The sequence below is a fragment of the Curcuma longa genome, chromosome 13 (assembly GCF_044706935.1).
Source record: "Curcuma longa cultivar G26 ecotype Majalengka, Jawa Barat chromosome 13, ITB_CL_G26_1.1, whole genome shotgun sequence".
Classification (NCBI taxonomy): Eukaryota; Viridiplantae; Streptophyta; class Magnoliopsida; order Zingiberales; family Zingiberaceae; genus Curcuma; species Curcuma longa.
In genome coordinates, this window is record NC_133873.1 from 3,816,554 (window position 1) to 3,836,769 (window position 20,216).

Sequence of the window (20,216 nt, forward strand, 5' to 3'; positions counted from 1 at the left end):
ATAATATTTTATTTTAATCCGACCCAAATCGATCTGATCCATTCAAATTGACACTTCTAATTTATAGTTGTTTTAGTTAAGGGGAACATGATATTCCAATCAATTGAAAAATAAAAAAAATTCTAGTTAGCTAGATAATCTTTTTGTTTGAGCTTTAATCAACTGAATAATTGACTTGACTTCTCGTTTCCAGTAAAACAATGAGTAGCCATCTTTTTTTTTTTAGGGTGTATGACTCGACCCCACTCTCCGTGTTGATGTAATCAACCTCAAGTCAAGGTTAATCAAATTGATCAAGTTCGGTTTGACTTGAGTTAGGTTTCGATGTTTGATAATATATTGGTTAGAAGTCAAGAAAGTTAAGGTTAATTGTATACTTAACGATAAAAAAATTCAAGTAGATCATGAATGACCAAATACTTGACACGAAATGGAAAGTCCAAGTGGATCATGGAGAACCGGATACTTGACACAAGAAGGAAAGTCCAAGTGAGTCTAGGTTGACCGAACACTTGGTGATTAGAGATTACGAAAGTCCAAGTAGATCATGATTGACCAGACATTTGGCATGTGAAAGGAAAATTCAAGTAGATCACGATTGATCGAACACTTGGTGATTGAAAATCCAACAGAAAGTTGGCAATAAGAAAGTATGAAGGACAAGACACTTAGCATGAGAAGTGAAGTTCAAGTAGATCGTAAAGGACTGGACACTTGGTGATGATAAAAGTCCTGACAGGTCAAGGTTGATCGGATGTCAGACAATGAGGAAGTTTCAACAAGTCAAGGTTGACTGGATGTTAGGCAACAAGGAAGTCTCGATAGGTCAAGATTGATCAGATACCAAGCAATGAGGAAGTCCCAACAGGTCAAGGTTGATCGGATGTCAGGCAACGAGGAAGTCCCGACAGGTCAAGGTTGATTGAATGCCAAACAACGAGGAAGTCCTGAGTAGGTCAAGGTTGATAAGATGCTAGGCAATGAGAAGTTTCGACAGAGCAAATTTCTGAAGGCTATAACTTTTGACTTGGATATCAGAATGAGAAGATCTTTGGTGCAAAACGGAGCTCGTTCAGAGATCTATATTTTTATTCAATAATTGTTGACTGATTATGTGTATTAGTCGATTAATTTCTATCAAAATCAAATAGAAGTGAATCGATTTGATTGATCAAGGTCATCAGTCGATTAATGTTATTTTAGAAGTGAATAAAAGATAATCAATTCGATTGATTAGGGTCATCAGTTGACTGGTGCTATTTCAGAAAGAAAACAAAAGATAATCGATTCAATTGTTCATCGATTAACCTAATCAGTTGACTGATTCATAAATTGATTCGATTGATATTTAAAAAATCAACAAAATCAGATAAGATTTTAGAAGGTTCAGATGTCGTTATTTGGTCGTTAGTGTCAAACCATATCAGTCGACTAGTAGAGGAGATCAGTCGATTGATAGGTGGAAATCAATCCTGAAGACCTAAAGGCTTTAAAAGAAGAGTTTTGAGGAGTTTTTCGTTGCTCAATTCTTGGGGGTTTAAGGACGAAGTGCTACTGCATTTTCAAACCAACAAGAGACATTCGAAGCAACAACAAGCATCCAAAGCAAAGCTCACTTGTGTAAACGTGTTTATTTCAATTTCTTTTGATTTTATTTGTATCTTTGCATTTGCTTGTGTTTATTGTAAGAACATCTTGTAAGAGACTTCTCAGCCTCTGGAAGATATCTGAAAAAGGAGAAAATTCATAGTGGAGAGAGATCGCTAGGAGTAGGATTTTGGATTAGTCGCCTAAGAGGCGGATACCAAGTAAATCTCAGAGTTATGCATGTGATGTCAAGTTTGATTCAAAAATTTCACTGCACATTCAAATGACTAGCCCACAATCAAGATGAGAAATGATTAAAACTATTCACCTCTGCTCTAGCTCACAAGTCCTAACAGTTATCATATCAAGTAAGGTGCAAGTATTGTTTCATATCTGATGGTAGTTATTTCATTGAATTTTATATGGATTAGTGGTAACATTTACATGCAAGTATTTTTTTTAAATAACATTTGGCAATAATTGAGCTTATTTAGAGAATTTAGTCAGGTTTTTGGGCAATAGTTGCATGTTTGTTATTTATGTTTCTATGGTAGCATTCTTAAATGATTAGTCAGATTTGTTCAATTGTTAGATCCATATTTTTAAATGCCAAAATGAAAATTGAGATTCTTATTGTTGTTGTATTCATATTGTTTGGTTTCTGATTTTAAAATGCCTCCAAACTCTGATAATCTTTCTTTATAAGATTGGTAAATGTAAGCCATAATAACAAACTATTTGCATCCTTATCCCATGGTGGGGTCGGTTTTAATCAACATCGAGATGAGACATAAAATTATAAATAAGCCAGTTCTACAGACAGAAGGTTTCAGTATATGATTTTTTTTCAATAAAGTAAAAGATGAATTGATTCAACCAATTAGATACTTCAACAAGAGATCTTGCTGCTAGTCATCCAAGCTTTTATGATCTGTTATCAATAGGTATAGTCTTTCATTGCATGGTAGTCATTTTTTCCATCATTTTATCATAAGGATATCCCCTAAACAACATCCTGTAGTGTCTTCTGGTTCATCTGATGACATCAATAAAAGAATTTTATTTTATTTTTACCGAGCATCACAACCATGTAGTGAGTTTCAAATGGTATTTACAATGTGGTGAAGTATTTACAACTTGCGTGTAAATGGAGATGAAAAATACTCGGACCAAAATACTAATTATACCAGTAAACACAACTTTTCCAGCACTATTAATGACAGAAATGCTGAATTTCTCCCCAGTCACAATCTAAATTTTTAATATCACTAAACCGGCTTATAGTAGCAATAGTACAGGATCATAGAACAGATGGCATACTTTCGACAAAACTTGGAAACACTATCCAATCAAATCAAGCTGCAGAATTGGTTGGATTCACAATAAAAAAAGGAATTATCCCTCACAATACAAGAGTGTGGGAATGAGTATTTGAAAAAAAAATACCAGCATATCTCCTTCCTAGCAAAATCAGTATTTGAAAAGGCAACAAACTTTTTCTTTCATTCAATATCAGAGCAACAAGTGAGGGAAACATTGAAACGAATCGTCTATATTAAATTCTACCAGGCAATCAAGGGAACAGGAAAAACTAAATTCGCTTCATAGATACCTCAAACTGCTATCTCTTTCAACCTCTGTGGAACCCGTTTCCTCCGCCGCCGGCAGCCCCTCGTTCTTCCCCTTGAAACTCGACCATAATTTCCTGCAAACCGAGAGTGCGGTGACTGCAAACCAAAGCCTTCGAGCTCCAAATCCTAGTGGGGCCGTCCAGATGAACCGAAACCTACTCCGAAGGCCAAGGTAGAGTAGCCCTGTCCACTGCGGCTGCCACGAGCCACGGCAAGCAATCGCAGGAAGCCTCGGCGGCAAGCAATCGCAGGAAGCCACGAGCCTCGGCAAGCAATCGTAGGAGCCACGAGCCTCGGCAAGCAATTGTAGGGTCCCCAAGGATGTCTGTATCTCCACAATGACATGATATTGTCCACTTTGGGCCTAAGCCCTCATGGTTTTGTTCTTGGGCTCTCCCCAAAAGGCCTCATGCCAATGGAGATACTTTCCATCCTTTTAAACCCATGATCTTTCCCATGTGTTTTAGATGTGGGACTATGTTTGCACCATTGCAACCCAACAATCCCCCCCTCAAACAAAGGACCACTGGAAGCTCCGCTACCATTTCTCATGGTCCGGCTGCCATTTCTCATGGTCCGGCTGCCATGTCCCTCATGGTCCGGCTGCCATGTCCCTCATGGTCCGAGCCTCCCCTACTTCCTTTGTTTTTCCCGAGGGTTCCCACATGGTTAGATCTGGATCATGGCTCATCCGGCGGTTAGTCCGGTGAAGAGCGGCCTCGCTCTGATACCAATTGTAGGGTCCCCAAGGATGTCTGTATCTCCACAATGACATGATATTGTCCACTTTGGGCCTAAGCCCTCATGGTTTTGTTCTTGGGCTCTCCCCAAAAGGCCTCATGCCAATGGAGATACTTTCCATCCTTTTAAACCCATGATCTTTCCCATGTGTTTTAGATGTGGGACTATGTTTGCACCATTGCAACCCAACAGCAATCGCAGGAAGGGTCGGCGGAGAGGAAGAGCAAAGGGGGTAGGGTTCGCGTGAAGTGTGGCTGCGGCGTGAAGGGCGTGAGGTATAGACCGCAGCGTGAGATTTAGACCGCGGTTCAACGGGTGTGGGTAGGGTTCAGATGCGTTAAAAAAAGAAAATAACGGCGGTTAATGTAAACCGCCGCAAATCAAATTTAAACCGCCGCGGAATAAATTCTAAACTGCCGTGAATCACTAAACCACCGCAAATCAAATTTAAACCGCCGCGGAATAAATTTTAAACTGCCGCGAATCACTAAACCGCCGCAAATCAAATATAAACCGCCGCTAATAATTTGGTTTTGCGGCGGTTACTTTAAACCGCCGGGAAAACATACAATAGCGGCGGTTTTTAAAACCGCCGCTAAATAACCGCCGCAAAAATGAGATTTTTTAGTAGTGACATTTGATCTTCTTCAAGAAAAAGAAAGGCTTGATAAGGTAACCAAAATTTTGATTAATTTGATCTCTAACCATGTTTTGTGTAGGGTAGGTGAATATCAGAATGCTAAGGGATTGTGGGCGAAGCTAATAAAACTTCATGAAGATCCAATCACAACACAAAGTGAAGACAAGTCTAAGGAGGAAGACTCATCGACTCAAGAACAAAAAAACTTGGAAATCGAAGGCACTCAATTTACAAGATGGAGGATGAACTTGAAGAAGCATCCACCTCAAGACTTAAGGGGGAGGATAAATCAACAACATCGGAACAAGATGAACTTTCAACATTTGGAGCCGATGAAGATAAAGCACATGCAACTCCTACGATTGAAGAAGGTATAGCAATTTCAACTATCAAAGATAAAAAAACACATCATATGTTTTGAGTGTAGGAACAAAGGACAATATAAAAGCAAGTGTCCACAATTAATCAAGAAGAAGACTCAAATGACACCCAAGGTAAAGGAGACATCAAAAGAAGTCAGTCTCTTGATACACAAAAGTAAAGAGCATATTATGTGTTTCACATGAAATCAAGAGGAACATTATCTAAATCAATGCCCAAGGAGGAGGCATCAAAGTAAAGAAAAAGGAAGAGGCTCAAACTTAGGGGGAGCTTCAAAGGTATTATTTCATGATGCAATTTTCCTATATCATGAAAATAAGCATGCAAGAAATAAGATTCATAATTTTAGTGCTTATTATCATGAAAATAGAAAGTATAATAATTCTAAGGATAAATTTAGGTTATATCATAGTAGAACAACTCTATCTAAGGATAGAAAGGTTGCCAATAATGTAGGCAAGAACCCTAAGCAATTAAGACACATACCTAGAAAAAGGAAAATCCAAAACAATCATGAAAAATCGATGATAAATGCTTTAGAGGTTTAAAATCAAATTTTGATGTCAAAACTTGATCAATTAGAAAAGACCCTTAAGAAAAGAATGAATGGGGTTAAAGGGTCTAAATTTTTTTTTAGGGTTAAGTAGACAAGAATCATTCAAAAGCAAGCAAGACTTAGATTACAAGTCTAAGGTCAAAGAGAATGTGACATCTTATCATAGGGTTCCATATAATTATGGAACTAACCCTAGGTATAGGAGTCAAGTCAAGACTACAAGGGAGGTTATCCCTAGTTTTGACTTTGAGGAGACTAGCATGACTAAGACTTCTAAAAAGTCTAGGAGAGTCATTAGAAAGGTATTTAGGGAAGTTATTCCTAGTGAGTACCTAGTGCACCCAAGGAACTCTAATAGGTATTGAGTTCTTAAAAATGTGATTTCTTCACACTAAATGGGTATAGAAAGTGTCAATCTTAATTAGAAGGGTAATTAACTTAACCATAGTGAAGTTAGCAGTTTAGGGCATTTTCAAGGTATCGTGATATCTTGAGAATGAAGATTTAAATTTTATCTTTGAGGATTTTATAATATGCCAATAAAAATTAAAATCTTGAGATTGATTAAAATTGCACAAATAGGATAAAATTATAAAGTGTGTCAAATATGAATTTTTGACACAATTCGTGGGAGATAGGGTTACTTATATTAAATTGCATATATGTAATGATTAGACGATAATGTTTAAATTTCAAATCTAAGTATTTTCACTCTATTATATTTACCATGTCTGTGTGCTCTATTACATGTCATGATATCATTTCATACATTTTATTTTGTCATGATAATATAAATTGATATAGTCATATCTCCGTCGTGGTCAACTATAACTTCTCGATTTACCTCCTTAAAGATGGTCGTGAGATCGACCTTGTGGGACCGCTCGGGTGACGGATTCCATTTTTTGTAGAAGATTTAGTCGTATCATATCATGCATATATCATCTTAGTCAGTCATATTAACACCATATAACCTACTTTCTTGCATTAAAGACGAATAAATACAAGTCCAAAGAATCCAAAAGAAAAGATAGATCTAATCGTCAAACTAAAAAACTTATAGTTTCAGTCGATAAATTTTAATCAAAATAATAAATTTTGAATTAAAAAAAATTAATTTTATAATGTTAAAAGTGTTTTGGGTGTGCAAAAATGAGCATTGTAGAACAAATATATTTGGAGAGTTTAAAATGCAGAGGGAATTTTGAGAATTCTTGAAATGTACAGGGACAATTTGAAAATTTTCTAATTTTTGAGTTGCTAGAAAATGAGTGCGGTTTAGAAATTTAGAAAGCAGGGAGTATTCTTTTGAGAATTTTATAAATTGAAGGCACGGTTCTAAAATTTTGCCAAAACAAGGGAATCGGCCGCTGCTCTTTGACGACTATTCCTACTCGTCTTGACCCGGCGTTGCCACTTTTTGTCCCCATGGCATTTTCGCTATTTTTTATTTAAAAAAAACCTTAAAACTAAAACTAAAATGAAAATTCGAAACCGCTATAAATAATCGTCTCTGCTTCCTTCTCACCTCATTCTCCTTCTTCTTCTCCTTCTCGTTCATTGTCAGGCTTCAGTCTCCTTTCCTTCTCTTCTTCTCTCTTTGCCAAAAGCTACTCCTACTCCCGAAATCATGGGTTACATCAGGGAAGCCACCGGCATTAAAGGTCCCAGCGGATTCGGATCCGGCGCCACCGCCGAGCAGGTCACCCAAGGCATCGACGCCTCCCGTCTCACCGTCATCATCACCGGTTTGTCCTCCGCTGCTCCTCTCTCTCGATTGTTTCCCTAATCTTTAAATCCAGCCCTAAATCTGAAATGGTTTAACCTAGAACGCAAACTTCCATATTCTTATACTCAAATTCACTTTACCAAGAAATTACTGTCAACGATTGGGAAGCTAGAACAAATTCTAAGTGGTGCATTAATAATTATAAATAAAATTTCTGTATGATTAAAATATTTTTTTTGTTTATGATTGAATTCCTCTGCTTCTTTAAGAGTATTTAAAGAATAGAATTTATGAGATTCTTCTTGAAATCCAGGTGCAAGCAGTGGTATTGGAGCCGAGACTGCGAGGGTGTTGGCCCTAAGAGGAGCCCATGTCATCATCGGTGCAAGGAACTTGGAAGCTGCCAGCAATGTGAAGCAAAGCATTCTACAGGGCATCCCATCTGCTAGAATTGACATCATACAGATTGATGTTAGCTCACTCAGATCTGTCAGAACCTTCGCCAACAAATTCCTTGCCATGAATCTGCCTCTTAATGTCTTGATGTGAGTAGCTGCATGGATCTCCTCCTCTGTGTTACATGTTCTGTCAATTTTCTGGGGCCAAATCTCACGTATGCAATTTGTTTTCAGTAACAACGCTGGTATTATGTACTGCCCGTTCCAACTCTCTGAGGATGGTGTGGAGATGCAGTTTGCTACTAATCATCTTGGTGTGTTTCTTCACCTATCAGATCAAACTTTCTTACCCCAAGTATTCATTAGAATTTCGAATTTAACATGGTCCTTTTAATTTCAGGTCACTTTTTTTTGACAAATCTTCTCCTTGAGAAAATGAAAACCACAGCGGCGAGGACTGGAATTGAGGGCCGTATTGTGAATCTATCATCCGTGGCTCATGTTGGACCTTATAGTGAAGGAATCAAGTTCGATAAACTCAATGACAAGAAGGCGTAAGTAATACTAACAATCAGGCATATGTATTTTCATGACTACAAGATTTAGTGTTCTCTTCCATTCAATCAATTGATGGTCGTCTCCATCTGGTTTTCCAGATACAATGATAAATCGGCGTATGGGCAATCCAAATTGGCAAACATCTTGCACTCCAATGAACTCGCACGACGCTTGAAGGTACTACTAATGGTCTAGAACATAAGTAGCTTGTAAAAAGAAAGAAGAAATTTATCTCATAGAAATACATTCATGATTAACAGGCAGAAGGTGCAAATGTCACAGCAAATTCTGTTCATCCCGGTCTGGTTAGGACAAACTTGGGAAAACATTCTCCCATCTTCATGAGTATGCAACCTAAGCCTTCAAACTCATTGTCGATATACTTCCTAGTGGTGGTTGTCTCTGCACTCACATCTCAAATTTGCTTTTGCTTTCAGCTGTCTTGAAAACTGTCACTTGCGTCTTGTGGAAGAACATACCTCAGGTCTGTCACACTTGCTGAATAACCTTGTATACTTGCTAGAATTTGCTCCCACAACGTACGGTTGAGCACCAACACTGTGCATTTTCACAATTACAGGGAGCAGCAACCTCATGTTATGTGGCAGTGCATCCAAATTTGAAGGGTGTGAGCGGGAAGTACTTCGCCGACTCCAACGAGGAGAAGCCGAGTGACATGGCCAGAGATGCAGTATTGGCCAAGAAGCTCTGGGACTTCAGCGAACGACTCGTTAATTCAAAATAAGAGGGAGGGTTATTGTACGAGTTCTAAGTTTTATGTGGCTTGTTCTTAGTTGCGATAGTGTTATCGTTTGCAATAAAGCTTGTACCGATATAGATTAAGCGTATATGAAATAAATTGAACCGTGCTAGTTGACACAACCCTTGGCACCTTCCCTTTGTTCTAAAATTACTATAAACCCTGGTCTGTACGTAGATTTGATTGAAGTTCACTTGTATGAATAAGTTGCTATATTGAATTAAAATTGTAATCTATACGCCGTCAATGCACACAAGTTTTTCTTATTGGATTCAATTAAATTAATCCTATCCATTAAGCTATCTATTTAATCTATATTATATATACATGTCTATCTATATTGTCTATATCTATAAATATATTGTTAATAATATAATGCTAAAACAGGGGACGGAAATAATTATATTTATAATCTATAGTTAATAATATAAGTAAGGAGTAGATATAATTTTTAAAAGTTATTAATAAAATTAAAAAATTGCATTTTAATTTTATTAATACAATTTTTTGACTTCTCTTTTTTAGTCTATAGATATTTATTTTATTTTTATTAATTATATTTTTTAGATATGATATTAATTTTAATTTCGGTAAATTCTCAATGGGCATACATGAAATTTTAGAATTCTCAAAAGGCAGATTAAGTTTTTATTATTCTGAAAAGACACACCTAATTATAATTTTATCCCTTTGTACCTATGCAACCTCTTTTTTCTTTTCTCTCTCATTTACACATACAACTTTTCTTTTTTTTCCTCTTCTCTTTCATCTTAAATTAAATTAAACTAATTTAAATACCATTTAAACTTTAATATATAATTTTTTTAAATTTATTTATTTTTAATTTTAATTTTATATTTTAATAAAAAATAAAAAAGAAGGTTAATAAAATATTAAAAATATCTTTTCTATTTGTTAATATCTTTAATTTTTTTAATATCTAAATATAAAAAATAAAATTAATAATGAAAGTTGATTTTATTAATAAAAATAATAAAAAATAAAAATAAAAATTACCTTGGTGTTGATTAAAAATCAATACCACAACTTAAATACAATATAACTGTAGTGTTAGTTTCTAAAAATCAATATCATAGTGCTACCGAAAAATCAGTATCATAGTATTCTAAAAATTTTAAATCATTTTAAATATTGTTGGTTGATTTTAAAATAGTAAAAGAGAATTTATTTGGACTCATATTTATATAATAAATTTATAAGAATTTGAATGAGTCCGATCGAAACTCTTTAAGTCATTAATAAATTATGATAGAAATTTAATTTAATTTAAGTGCAAAGAGAAGAGTGAAATAGAGAAGAAAGAACATAGAAGTTGTATGTATACAAAAGAGAAAGGAAGGAGAAGAGAGATGGTAGGCAAAGGAGCAAAAGTATAATTAGGTGTGTTTTTTTTTTTTTGGAAATAATGAAAATTTGATGTAGCTTTTGAATATCTAATGTGAGGTTGAAAATATAGATAGGATGGATATAATAAATGAGGATGGATGCTAAGGATATAATCCAACCCTCCGACCCATCGTCATCCCTACTCCCTGCGTGATCCACTCACTCGACTCCCTCTCTCGCTCTCTCTTCTTCGCCGGAACCAAGCTCGAAGCCATGGGTTACTTCAGGGAAGCTACCGGAATTCCCGGGCCAAGCGGCTTTGGATCCAAATCCACCGCCGAGCAGGTCACCGAAGGCATTGATGCTTCCGATCGCACCGTCATCATCACCGGTCTGTTGACTTCTGCTCCTGTTCTTGGTTATTATAAATCCCCCTGATGCTGAAGGAGCTGCAGATTAGAGTAGATTCTGGGACGCCAGTGAACCCAGATTTTGTCAATTGATCTTTGTGCTAAGATTAAGCAAACCCATGGTGAAACCATTGGGTTTTATAGAATGTTCTAATTTTTTTTATTTGAAGCATATTATGTGAGGATATTGATGCATCCCAGGAGGGAGTAGTGGAATTGGAGCAGAGACCGCAAGGACAATGGCCCTTAGAGGAGCCCATGTCATCATAGGCGCAAGGAACTTGGAAGCCGCCAATGGTGTAAAGCAGAACATTCTCCAGAGCACTCCATCTGCCAAAGTCGAGGTCTCAGAGCTTGAACTTAGCTCTCAAAAGTCTGTGCGAGCATTCGCAGATAGATTTCTTTCGAGGAATCTACCTCTCAACATCTTGATGTAATAACATGGTTCTAGTGTTACAATTTTTTTTTTTTTGGGTTCATTTTTAGGGCTAAAACTTACATATTTAGATTGTTTCCAGAAACAATGCTGGTGTCATGTACTGTCCTTTCCAACTTTCCGAGGACGGGATAGAGATGCAGTTTGCTACAAATCATATTGGTATTTTCATCATCTTAATTTTGAGCATGAACTTAAGTGGCTAAATTCTACAGTTATAATGAGTGTTTATTTTGATTCTAGGTCACTTTTTGTTGACAAATCTTTTACTCGAGAAGATGAAAAGCACGGCACAGAAGACAGGAACTGAGGGTCGAATTGTGAATCTATCTTCTGCAGCTCACATGACAACCTATAGAGGGGGAATACGGTTTGATAAACTCAATGACAAGAGCATGTAAGTTAGTCTTAGTAGTTAGGCAAATTATTTTTTGTGAAACTTAATTATGCTACATCAAAACTGTTCCCAGCCACTTTTTATTCAATTGTTCGCGATATCTGTTTCTATCTTGTTTTTCTAGATACAATGACAAAATGGCATATGGGCAGTCCAAATTGGCAAATATATTACATGCAAATGAGCTCGCTAAGCGCTTAAAGGTTCTATTGTATTTTCCAGAGCAGTTTCTATACCAAGATGCACTGAATACAGTAGAATGAAATAGTTATGCTTCAATGTGTCACACATCCATGTTAATTAACAGGAAGAAGGTGCAAATGTTACAGCGAATTCTGTTCATCCTGGTTTAATTCAGACAAACTTAGGGAGGCATTCCCCAGTCTTCGTGAGTATGTTCCTTAAACCTACAAATTATGTTTTAGAACTTAGCAATCTGAAGCTTGAAAGGTTGAATTAAGACTCGCATTTGCTTTTGCTTACAGCTATTTTAAGAGCTGCAACTTCCATCTTGTGGAAGAATATACCTCAGGTTTGTCATACTTCTGAATTGTTGTTCACTACATGACATTACTCAATTCATCATCAATGATTTCCCAGTTAGTTGCTTCAATAACCAGCTGTATTTTTACACTGCATATGCTAGTTCAAGCACGCTAGCATTGTTATTCAGCAATCAATTTGCAATCTGTTGTTGGAAAAATAATTGTGTGGGCTAACATATTTAATTAAATGTGTTTATAAATGACTATCTTAAAAGTGGAATGCATTTAAATGATCTAATTAAGTTATATTTATCGGATTTCTAGCATTAAATTTAAATATGGATATTATTTTGTGTAGAGGCCTATTTTCTTATTTCTAATTTATGATAGGCTAAATAAAAACTATGAAAAGTATATAACTCTTCAGTTATAAATAGGGGCTGAGGTCCACAGTTCATATGTAATCCTAATTTGATTGACATCCCATCATCATAAAATTCTAAAAGAGAGCATATTGATCTGGAAAACTTCAACAAGATTAAACATTTGTTGTTATGGACTCAGGTATGATTTAGATTATTGTTTATCATGTTGATATTGTATGGAGGATCCTAGATTTAGATTTCTATTTTGAATCTAAAATCGTTTTCTAACATCTGTAGCTACTTATTTCTTATGTGTGGTCACATAAGCTAGAACAGAAAAAAAAAAAGTGACACAGACTTTCCTTATCTAATCCTTAGAGAGACAAATAACTACTTGGATATGAAAAATAAGTAGGAATAGTTCCAACTTTAAAGATGAAAGTTCCACTGCCAAAGAAAGTTGTGGAATTCATATGAAGTGAAAACTCATGGAAATTTCTCTATAGTTCATCTAAGGGTCGAGGTTTACATACTCGCAGGGAGCAGCTACGTCATGCTATGTGGCACTTCATCCAAGCTTGAAGGGAGTCAGTGGGAAGTACTTCGCTGATTGCAACGAGGAGAAGACGACTGCCAATGGTAGAAATGAGGAATTAGCAAAAAGGCTATGGGAGTTGAGTGAAAAACTGGTCAAATCGACCTAAAATATGTAAGAAGCTTGTTGGTTGTGTGATTTCTCTGTTGAATCTATCAACTTGGTCCCGTTGTTGCCAAGTTTAGTGTCGTGTAGGGGCGGATCCAGAAATAATATTTAGCGGGGGCTAATAAATTTTTTTAACAATATAATAATCATTCTAAAACATTCTAAAATTATGAAACTATATCATTCTACTACAATATAGAGGAATCAATATTTTTTTTAAACGTAAATGTATAAATGTACGGAAAGAAAAAAATCCTCATCCGAAAATTATCATAAATAAATAAATACCCTTTTATTTTTTATTTAATAATTAAGATGTCGTAGGCGGTATTCGCACAACTTATACATGATCGATTTTAATAAATACCTAATAATAATAATAAAACACTTTTAAAATAATTTAAAAATTTAGAATTGAAACGTTATCGGATAATGCACACCTAAATTATAAAATAATAATAATAATAAATCAAACATTTATTGATGGTATTGTATAAAAATATGGGAAGGTAGATTAAGCAGCGAAAGGGGAGTGAAGAAGAAGAAGAAGGAGAGACAGAGAGATCGACAGATCCGTGCCGGCTGGCGTCCAGATACTCCGGCACCGGCCGTCGGCAAGCACCAAATCCCGTAAGCTTTCTGTGACGCTACATTGGGGTTTGCATTCTCGGATCGGGGGGAGAGACTTGCTGGCGAGATGGGAGTTTTGGGGGAGGGTTCAAGGTGGTGCTTCTGCTCGGGCGGGGGGAGATCGGAGAGGATGAAGGATAGCATATTCGCGTCCAAAGGCCTCGCGCTCGCGTCCATCTCCTGGAACCGCCACTTCGGTCTACTCTTCATCAACAACCCCCTCGGCGCCGGCTTCAGCATCGCCCCTTCCCCGGCCGACATCCCCCGGAACCAGTCCGTCGTTGCCGCTCAGCTCCTATCCGCCCTCCTCCACTTCCTCGCCTCCGAGGCTCCGACCCCTCTTTCCTCCGTCGCCCTTTCTTCGTAACCGGCGAGAGCTACGCCGGCAAGTACGTCCCAGCCCTGGGCCACGCCATCCTTCGCCACAACGCGGCCCTCCCGGCCGGCCACCCACCGCTTAGCCCATTTATCCTGGCGATCCTGGCGAGGGTGGCGATCCTGGCGAGGGCTTCAGCCCCCTCCAGCCCTCGCCTGGATCCGCCCCTGGTGTCGTGCACTTTGTATCTATGAAATATGCTGTGTGTGTTTGTTATCTTTATACCGCTTTGGATTCTTGCTTGATAAGGTGTTTGTTGTATTGTTTTTACACCTTTCTTATGTAATTATCCGTACAAATATTGGCTCGAGTCAAGGGCAATGAATGTCTCCAGGCGTGTTTATACACATGCTCATGCCCATTAAACGTTTTGATTGTCTGCAATCATCCATACATTTAATCCCCTCTTAGTTAGACCTGATCACGATTTGGAATCGACGGTTCAAAACTGCCAATTTGACGGTTTGGGTCCTTAATCTTAACCGTCTAAGAGAGTTACAATTCAAGGTTCGAAACTGTCATTTCACAATTTGGTTCATGATTTGTCATAGTTCAATATTATTATATTAAAAAATTTTAAATTATAAATTTATGAAAAATAAAAATAAAAAGGGTGTACTTATTTAAGTTGTCTATATATCTTCTTAAGATATAGGAAATCCAAGCTTATGTAATTCTCTTACCTTTTTACTTTAAGAAATGACATTGTTATTTATTTTTGTTTCCCATTCTAGTAGCATTTGTTCTTTTGGTATCAAATTTTTTGATTTCGTCATTTGAAAGTTGCATTCCTTAGATTTTTTTGGCTCTCGTCCAATCGTCAAGTAATGCTTGGGCTTCTAACGAGTTGGGAGACAAAGTCAATCTTCGTTAATCCAATATGTTATCGTTAGCATTGAATGTTTATTCTACAGTAACTGTTGACACTAGACACGCTAAAATTTCTTTGGCCATCATGAACATGACGAGAAAGGTTTGAGCCTTAGGATCACCACTTTAGGATATCAAAATTTGCATCACTATCTGCTCAAAAGAAGTCATAAAATAATTTTCAAGTTCCTATGTGGAACTTAAGGATCTTCGTGGACGTTTTGTCTGTTCTTTTAATAAAAATCATACTTTTGTAAGTTTTAAATTACTACCGATAGTAGTTTGTATTTCAGAAATATTAGTTTATATTCCATATTTTATACTATTCTTTATAAACATCATATAAATAATTTTTAATATTATATACAATATTATTAGGATCAAATGAAATTAAAGCATTATAAAAAAATTAATATTTCTTATAAAACTTTTAATTTATATTTAGGGTCTTAAACAAATGCAACTAGAGGGAGCCCAGGAGTTTTTCGATTAGTGTCTCTATAGCTTCAAAATAACGCTACACATTTGACGAATAAGTTGAAAAATGCTTCCTACAAGATCTAAATGAAGTGTAATTTTCTGAAAAAAATAATAATTTAGCTATCACTGCAACTGTGATGGTGTAGTAGGAAGGCATATACTCTCTAGCAAATACCATTAGACAAGGAGTCATTCTTACCATTATTGAAGTAGAGCCTCAACATTGAGCAAAAGTCTCTCTTCAAATCATTAGAATACTTTCTTTAACACTTTTTATCATAAAATTCATTTATCAGATTACTAATTCTTACAGTATTGCTTCATTTAATATTTGTTCACTTGAAGTGTCTTTAGAAACTCTCAAGTACTTCCAAAAACTCTTTTGGTCTCAGACCAGTGACATCCATCAGTAATTACCTTTCTCATGGTCTAATCTTCCTAGACTAGGACATAGTCGCGGACAGAACGTAAAAACCAATGGTCTCTCTCATTACTAGTGAATCTAAAGTTTGAAGTTGACAACGGGCCAACCTTGGCAACGAAGGGCTCCAACAAATTTAAATCATTTCATTAATGTTAGAAAAATAATATTGCCAAATATTTTTCATGATGATCTAGGATATTACAAGTCTGGAACACCGAGCTCGTGATTTTGCCTTACAACAGGCCCGGAACATCGAGCCCTTAGCTTGCAACTTTTCCTTACGACAGGCCTGGAACACTGAGCCCCAAGCTCGCGACTTTGCCTTACGATAGGCCTGGAACACCGAGCCTTGAGCTTGCGACTTTGCCCTATGACAAGCCTAGAATATCGACCCCGAGCTCGCGACTTTGCCATGACAAGCCTAAAACACTGAGCTCCGAGCACACGACTTTGTCTTACGACAGACCTGGAACATCAAGCCCCGAGCTTCGTAATTTTACCTTACGACAGGCCTAGAACATCGAGCCTTGAGCTCACAACTTTGCTTTACGATAAGCTTGGAACACCGAGCCCCGAGCTCGCAACTTTACCTTACGATAGTCTGGAACACGGAGCCTTGTGCTTGCGACTTTGCCACCACAAGCCTGGAACATTGAGTCCTGGGCTCGCGACTTTGCCTTAGGACAAGCCTGAACATCGAGCCCCGAGCTTGCAACTTTGTCTTACGATAGGCTTGGAATATTGAGTCTTGAGCTCGTGACTTTGCTTTACGATGTGCCTGGAACATTCAAACTCAAATTCGCGACTTTACCTTACGACAGGCCTGGAGTACTGAGCCTCGAGCTTGCGAGTTTGCCTTATGATAGGCCTGGAACACCGAGCTCGACTCTACCTTATGACAAGCCTGGAACACCAAGCCCCGAGCTCATAACTTTATCTTATGACAAGCTTGGAACATCGAGCCTCGAGCTTGTGACTTTACCTTACGACATGCTTAAAACACCCGAGCCCCAAGCTCGCGACTTTGCCTTATGACAGACCTAGAACACCGAGCCCTGAGCTCATGACTTTGCCGTACGACAGACTTGAAACACCGAGCCCTCGAGCTCGCCACTTTGTCTTACGACAGACTTAGAACATCGAGCCCCGAGCTCGCGACTTTGCCTTACAACAAGTCTGGAACTCCGAGCTCCGAACTCGTGAATTTGCCTTACACCAGGTCTGGAACACCGAGTTTCAAGCTCGTGACTTTTCCTTATGACAAGCCTGGAACACGAGTCCAAAGCTCACAACTTTGCCTTACGACAGGCTAGAAGTTTCAAGCTCATGACTTTGCCTTACGATAGGCCAGGAACATCGAGCCCCGAGCCCTGAGCTCACAACTTTGCCTTACAACGGGTCTGGAACATCGATCCCGAGCTCGTGACTTTGCCTTACAATAGGCTTGGAACACCAAACCCTCAAGCTCACAATTTTGCCTTATGATAGACTTGGAACACCGAGCCCCGAGCTCGCAACTATGCCTTACAATAGGCTTGGAACACTGAGCCCCAAGCTCAGGACTTTGCCTTATGACAAACCTGGAACACCAAGCCTCAAGCTCACGACTTAAGCCCAGAACACTGAGCCTCGAACTCGGAACTTTACCTTATGATAGGCTTAGAGCATCGATCCTCAAGTTCGCGACTTTACCTTACGATAGGCTTGGAGACTCGAGCCCCGAGCCCTGAGCTTGAGATCCTGTTATGCCCGCTTCATCCATATATGATGGAGCAATGACACCTCATCAAAGCATAGTCTAGTCAATCAAACTATGTCTCTTTCGACTAGACTAATTGGGGATGCTTATGATGTGACAGAAATTTATTACCTCCACGTGCCATGCGGGATAAAATTATAAAGTCGATTTATCCTTAAGATTAAGAAACTCTAAGATCGTTTCACTAAAAGAATAAGAAAAATATTTTGGAAAACTTGAATAATTGGAACGTGTATATCGGAACAGAATCTCGTATCTTTTCCTAAATGGACACTAATATTTCAGAGATCAACAAAGTTGTCGCTGGCAAGATAAGTCACTTATTTCTCATTGCTGCATTCATCTTTTATAGTATCATTTTTTATCCGTAACAATATCACCTAGTAATTTATACATTTAGTGGATGGATTATTTTTTCCTGCTTACACTCAGTTTGGTATGAACATATCTGGTATGACTATTTTCTTACCAAGCTATTCTTTTGGGGTATACTATAAGAGGTTGTGTGCTTTGGAAATCTTATAAAAATGCTAGATGGCACAATTTGGAGCTCTTCTTTGATAATCTGCAGCAGTGCAGCAATTGAGAATTTTTTTTATTAGTTCAACATACATATGAAACTCTTAGTGGTCTTGTCAGTTCCATTAGAAGCACTGCCAACTCTACAAATATTGAAACTCTTGTTGTAGCTTGCATTAGTATTTTATCAGTGGGAACTAAGACCCATCACTATGGGTGTGCTATTCTCCAGGACGATAAGAGTGTTGAGCTACCAAGTATGGTTTTGCTGTAGAACACCAGAATCTCGCTATTCTCCAAATGGTATATTCTATGAATACAACCATTTCATAAAACTAATAGAGCTGGGGATATTGTTGGTCTTACCAACTGCTGGTATATCATTAAAGGATGTGGTAATATGCTGGTCACTCCTCATATACTTTCATTACGGAAGCTATGGACACTCTTTTGAAGGAGATTATATTCATGGATGGTGTTAAGAAACTGAAGGGAATTTTCATTAACCTTGTTGTAATTTACTGGATTTGCTTTCTAGGTTTTTTGATAGAAGTTATCAGGGTATTCTGTTTAATAAGTGGTTGTCATATAATGGATCCCTTTGCTTTCTAAATGTTGGATCTGTTATGAAAAAGGTTGACATGGCAGTACACTAGGAAATCCAATTGCAGCAACATCTGGGTTTATAAGTTTGAGATGGATGGCATGCGTGCTCAATAAAATTACACCATGTGGGGGAACATAATTCGGATGCTCAGGGGCATCATTTTTATCTACATTGTTGGTAACTATTAATATGGATCTAACATACCTTGGTTGCAATATTAAAGATCTCTCCAGCAGCTGCCTCTGGCCTTTCATCCACTTTCAAATATTTATTTCTCTATTAGATGCCAGTCGGTTGCTCAGTGCCTCGGCATCAAACGTGGACACACCCCTATGATAATTAGGTACCTTAGTCCTAATATTGGATTATTGCTCTCCTTGGGAGTTTCTCTGTTACTTCGTTCTATGACACTTTCATATTATTTAATTTGCTAATATTAGGACTTATGTGCTTTGTCTTTTGGATCACTTTTGTTAGTTTTCAGAGGTTATATATCTCAGTCCTTCGATTCTAAGATTCTGAGACATACAACTAGGCTGACCAACCTCCATGCAGTTGCTCAGCTTGGTGCTCAGATCGACCCTGTGCCCAAATCAGATGTCCAACCAGGCTATCCTACCTCTACCTCTACACAAGTACTCGAATTGCTAGATATCTATGCAGACACTCAACAAACTGTACGTGCGGCAACCATTACACTCAACAACTCGACCTTTACCCTCAGCAGTCCGAAACAAGTACTTGGCAACCCGACCTCTACTCCCGACAGTCAAACTCCGATGCAGATACTCGGCAACCAGACCTCTACATTCAAAAACCCGACCACTGCACTTGGTGACTCGACCTTGCCCTCGGCCGCGCAACCTCAGCACAGGCTATAAGGTTTCATTCTTACTTTTATTACCTTATAATAGCATGATTTGTTTTACAACCATACTATCTCAGCCTTTATTTTTGCTGCTTTGCGACCGCTTAACTTTAACCTGGTCACACAATCTAAATGATGTTCTGTTGCTTAGCACTAAGCTACTCAGCGGCCACACAACCTTAGCCTCTGTTGATAAGCCCTCGCTTTCAATGCTTCTGCTGCAGCCACATAACTTCAGCTTGGCCACACAACCTTATCTCTTAGTTCTTTATCTTGGTTACACAACCTCAACTTTTTGTACCTTAACCCTAGTTTCACAGCATGGTTGTAGTCTCTCAGTTTATCCATAGGGTCTCTATCATGACTAGATACCTTCGTTTCTGTCGCTCCACCTATGTCGCATGACCCAAATTGTGTTTTGTTGCTTATGGCCGCACGACCTCAGAACTCATCACTTCATTCATTTGACTTCGGTGGCAAGGCTCTAGCTGTTGGTGCTTCCGCCTCAATTATGTTGCATCACCTCTAAGATCTTTAGCTTAGGCTACACAACCTCAGC

The 20,216-nt window shown here is 37.9% G+C and overlaps 2 protein-coding genes and 1 pseudogene across 2 annotated transcripts; all 3 read left to right on the forward strand.

Moving 5' to 3' along the window:
• Window positions 1-7,085: 7,085 nt before the first annotated feature.
• On the forward strand, window positions 7,086-9,103 carry LOC141844287 (short-chain dehydrogenase TIC 32 B, chloroplastic-like). Its single transcript, XM_074732325.1, has 8 exons — window positions 7,086-7,284; window positions 7,579-7,810; window positions 7,898-7,977; window positions 8,064-8,217; window positions 8,320-8,398; window positions 8,482-8,566; window positions 8,659-8,705; window positions 8,802-9,103. The coding sequence occupies exons 1-8, from the start codon at window positions 7,167-7,169 to the stop codon at window positions 8,964-8,966; spliced, it is 960 nt and encodes a 319-aa protein (XP_074588426.1). The 5' UTR covers window positions 7,086-7,166; the 3' UTR covers window positions 8,967-9,103.
• A 1,402-nt stretch (window positions 9,104-10,505) lies between these two features.
• Window positions 10,506-13,195, forward strand: LOC141844286 (short-chain dehydrogenase TIC 32 B, chloroplastic-like). The gene is made up of 8 exons (XM_074732324.1): window positions 10,506-10,719; window positions 10,940-11,171; window positions 11,257-11,336; window positions 11,418-11,571; window positions 11,696-11,774; window positions 11,879-11,963; window positions 12,057-12,103; window positions 12,961-13,195. Exons 1-8 carry the CDS (start codon window positions 10,602-10,604, stop codon window positions 13,123-13,125), a joined length of 960 nt encoding a protein of 319 aa, XP_074588425.1. The 5' UTR covers window positions 10,506-10,601; the 3' UTR covers window positions 13,126-13,195.
• Window positions 13,196-20,051: 6,856 nt separating this feature from the next.
• Window positions 20,052-20,216, forward strand: part of LOC141843899 (short-chain dehydrogenase TIC 32 B, chloroplastic-like) — a 1,129-nt pseudogene continuing 964 nt past the window's right edge.

What these genes read in the sequence shown, in the direction of transcription:
- LOC141844287 (XM_074732325.1), top strand. Translation starts at nt 7,167, where the DNA reads ATGGGTTACATCAGGGAAGCCACCGGCATTAAAGGTCCCAGCGGATTC. An exon ending in AACTCGCACGACGCTTGAAG is followed by an intron (nt 8,399 to 8,481) that starts GTACTACTAATG and finishes CATGATTAACAG; the next exon opens with GCAGAAGGTGCAAATGTCAC. An exon ending in TGTGGAAGAACATACCTCAG is followed by an intron (nt 8,706 to 8,801) that starts GTCTGTCACACT and finishes TCACAATTACAG; the next exon opens with GGAGCAGCAACCTCATGTTA.
- LOC141844286 (XM_074732324.1), top strand. Translation starts at nt 10,602, where the DNA reads ATGGGTTACTTCAGGGAAGCTACCGGAATTCCCGGGCCAAGCGGCTTT. An exon ending in CTACCTCTCAACATCTTGAT is followed by an intron (nt 11,172 to 11,256) that starts GTAATAACATGG and finishes GATTGTTTCCAG; the next exon opens with AAACAATGCTGGTGTCATGT. An exon ending in AGCTCGCTAAGCGCTTAAAG is followed by an intron (nt 11,775 to 11,878) that starts GTTCTATTGTAT and finishes GTTAATTAACAG; the next exon opens with GAAGAAGGTGCAAATGTTAC.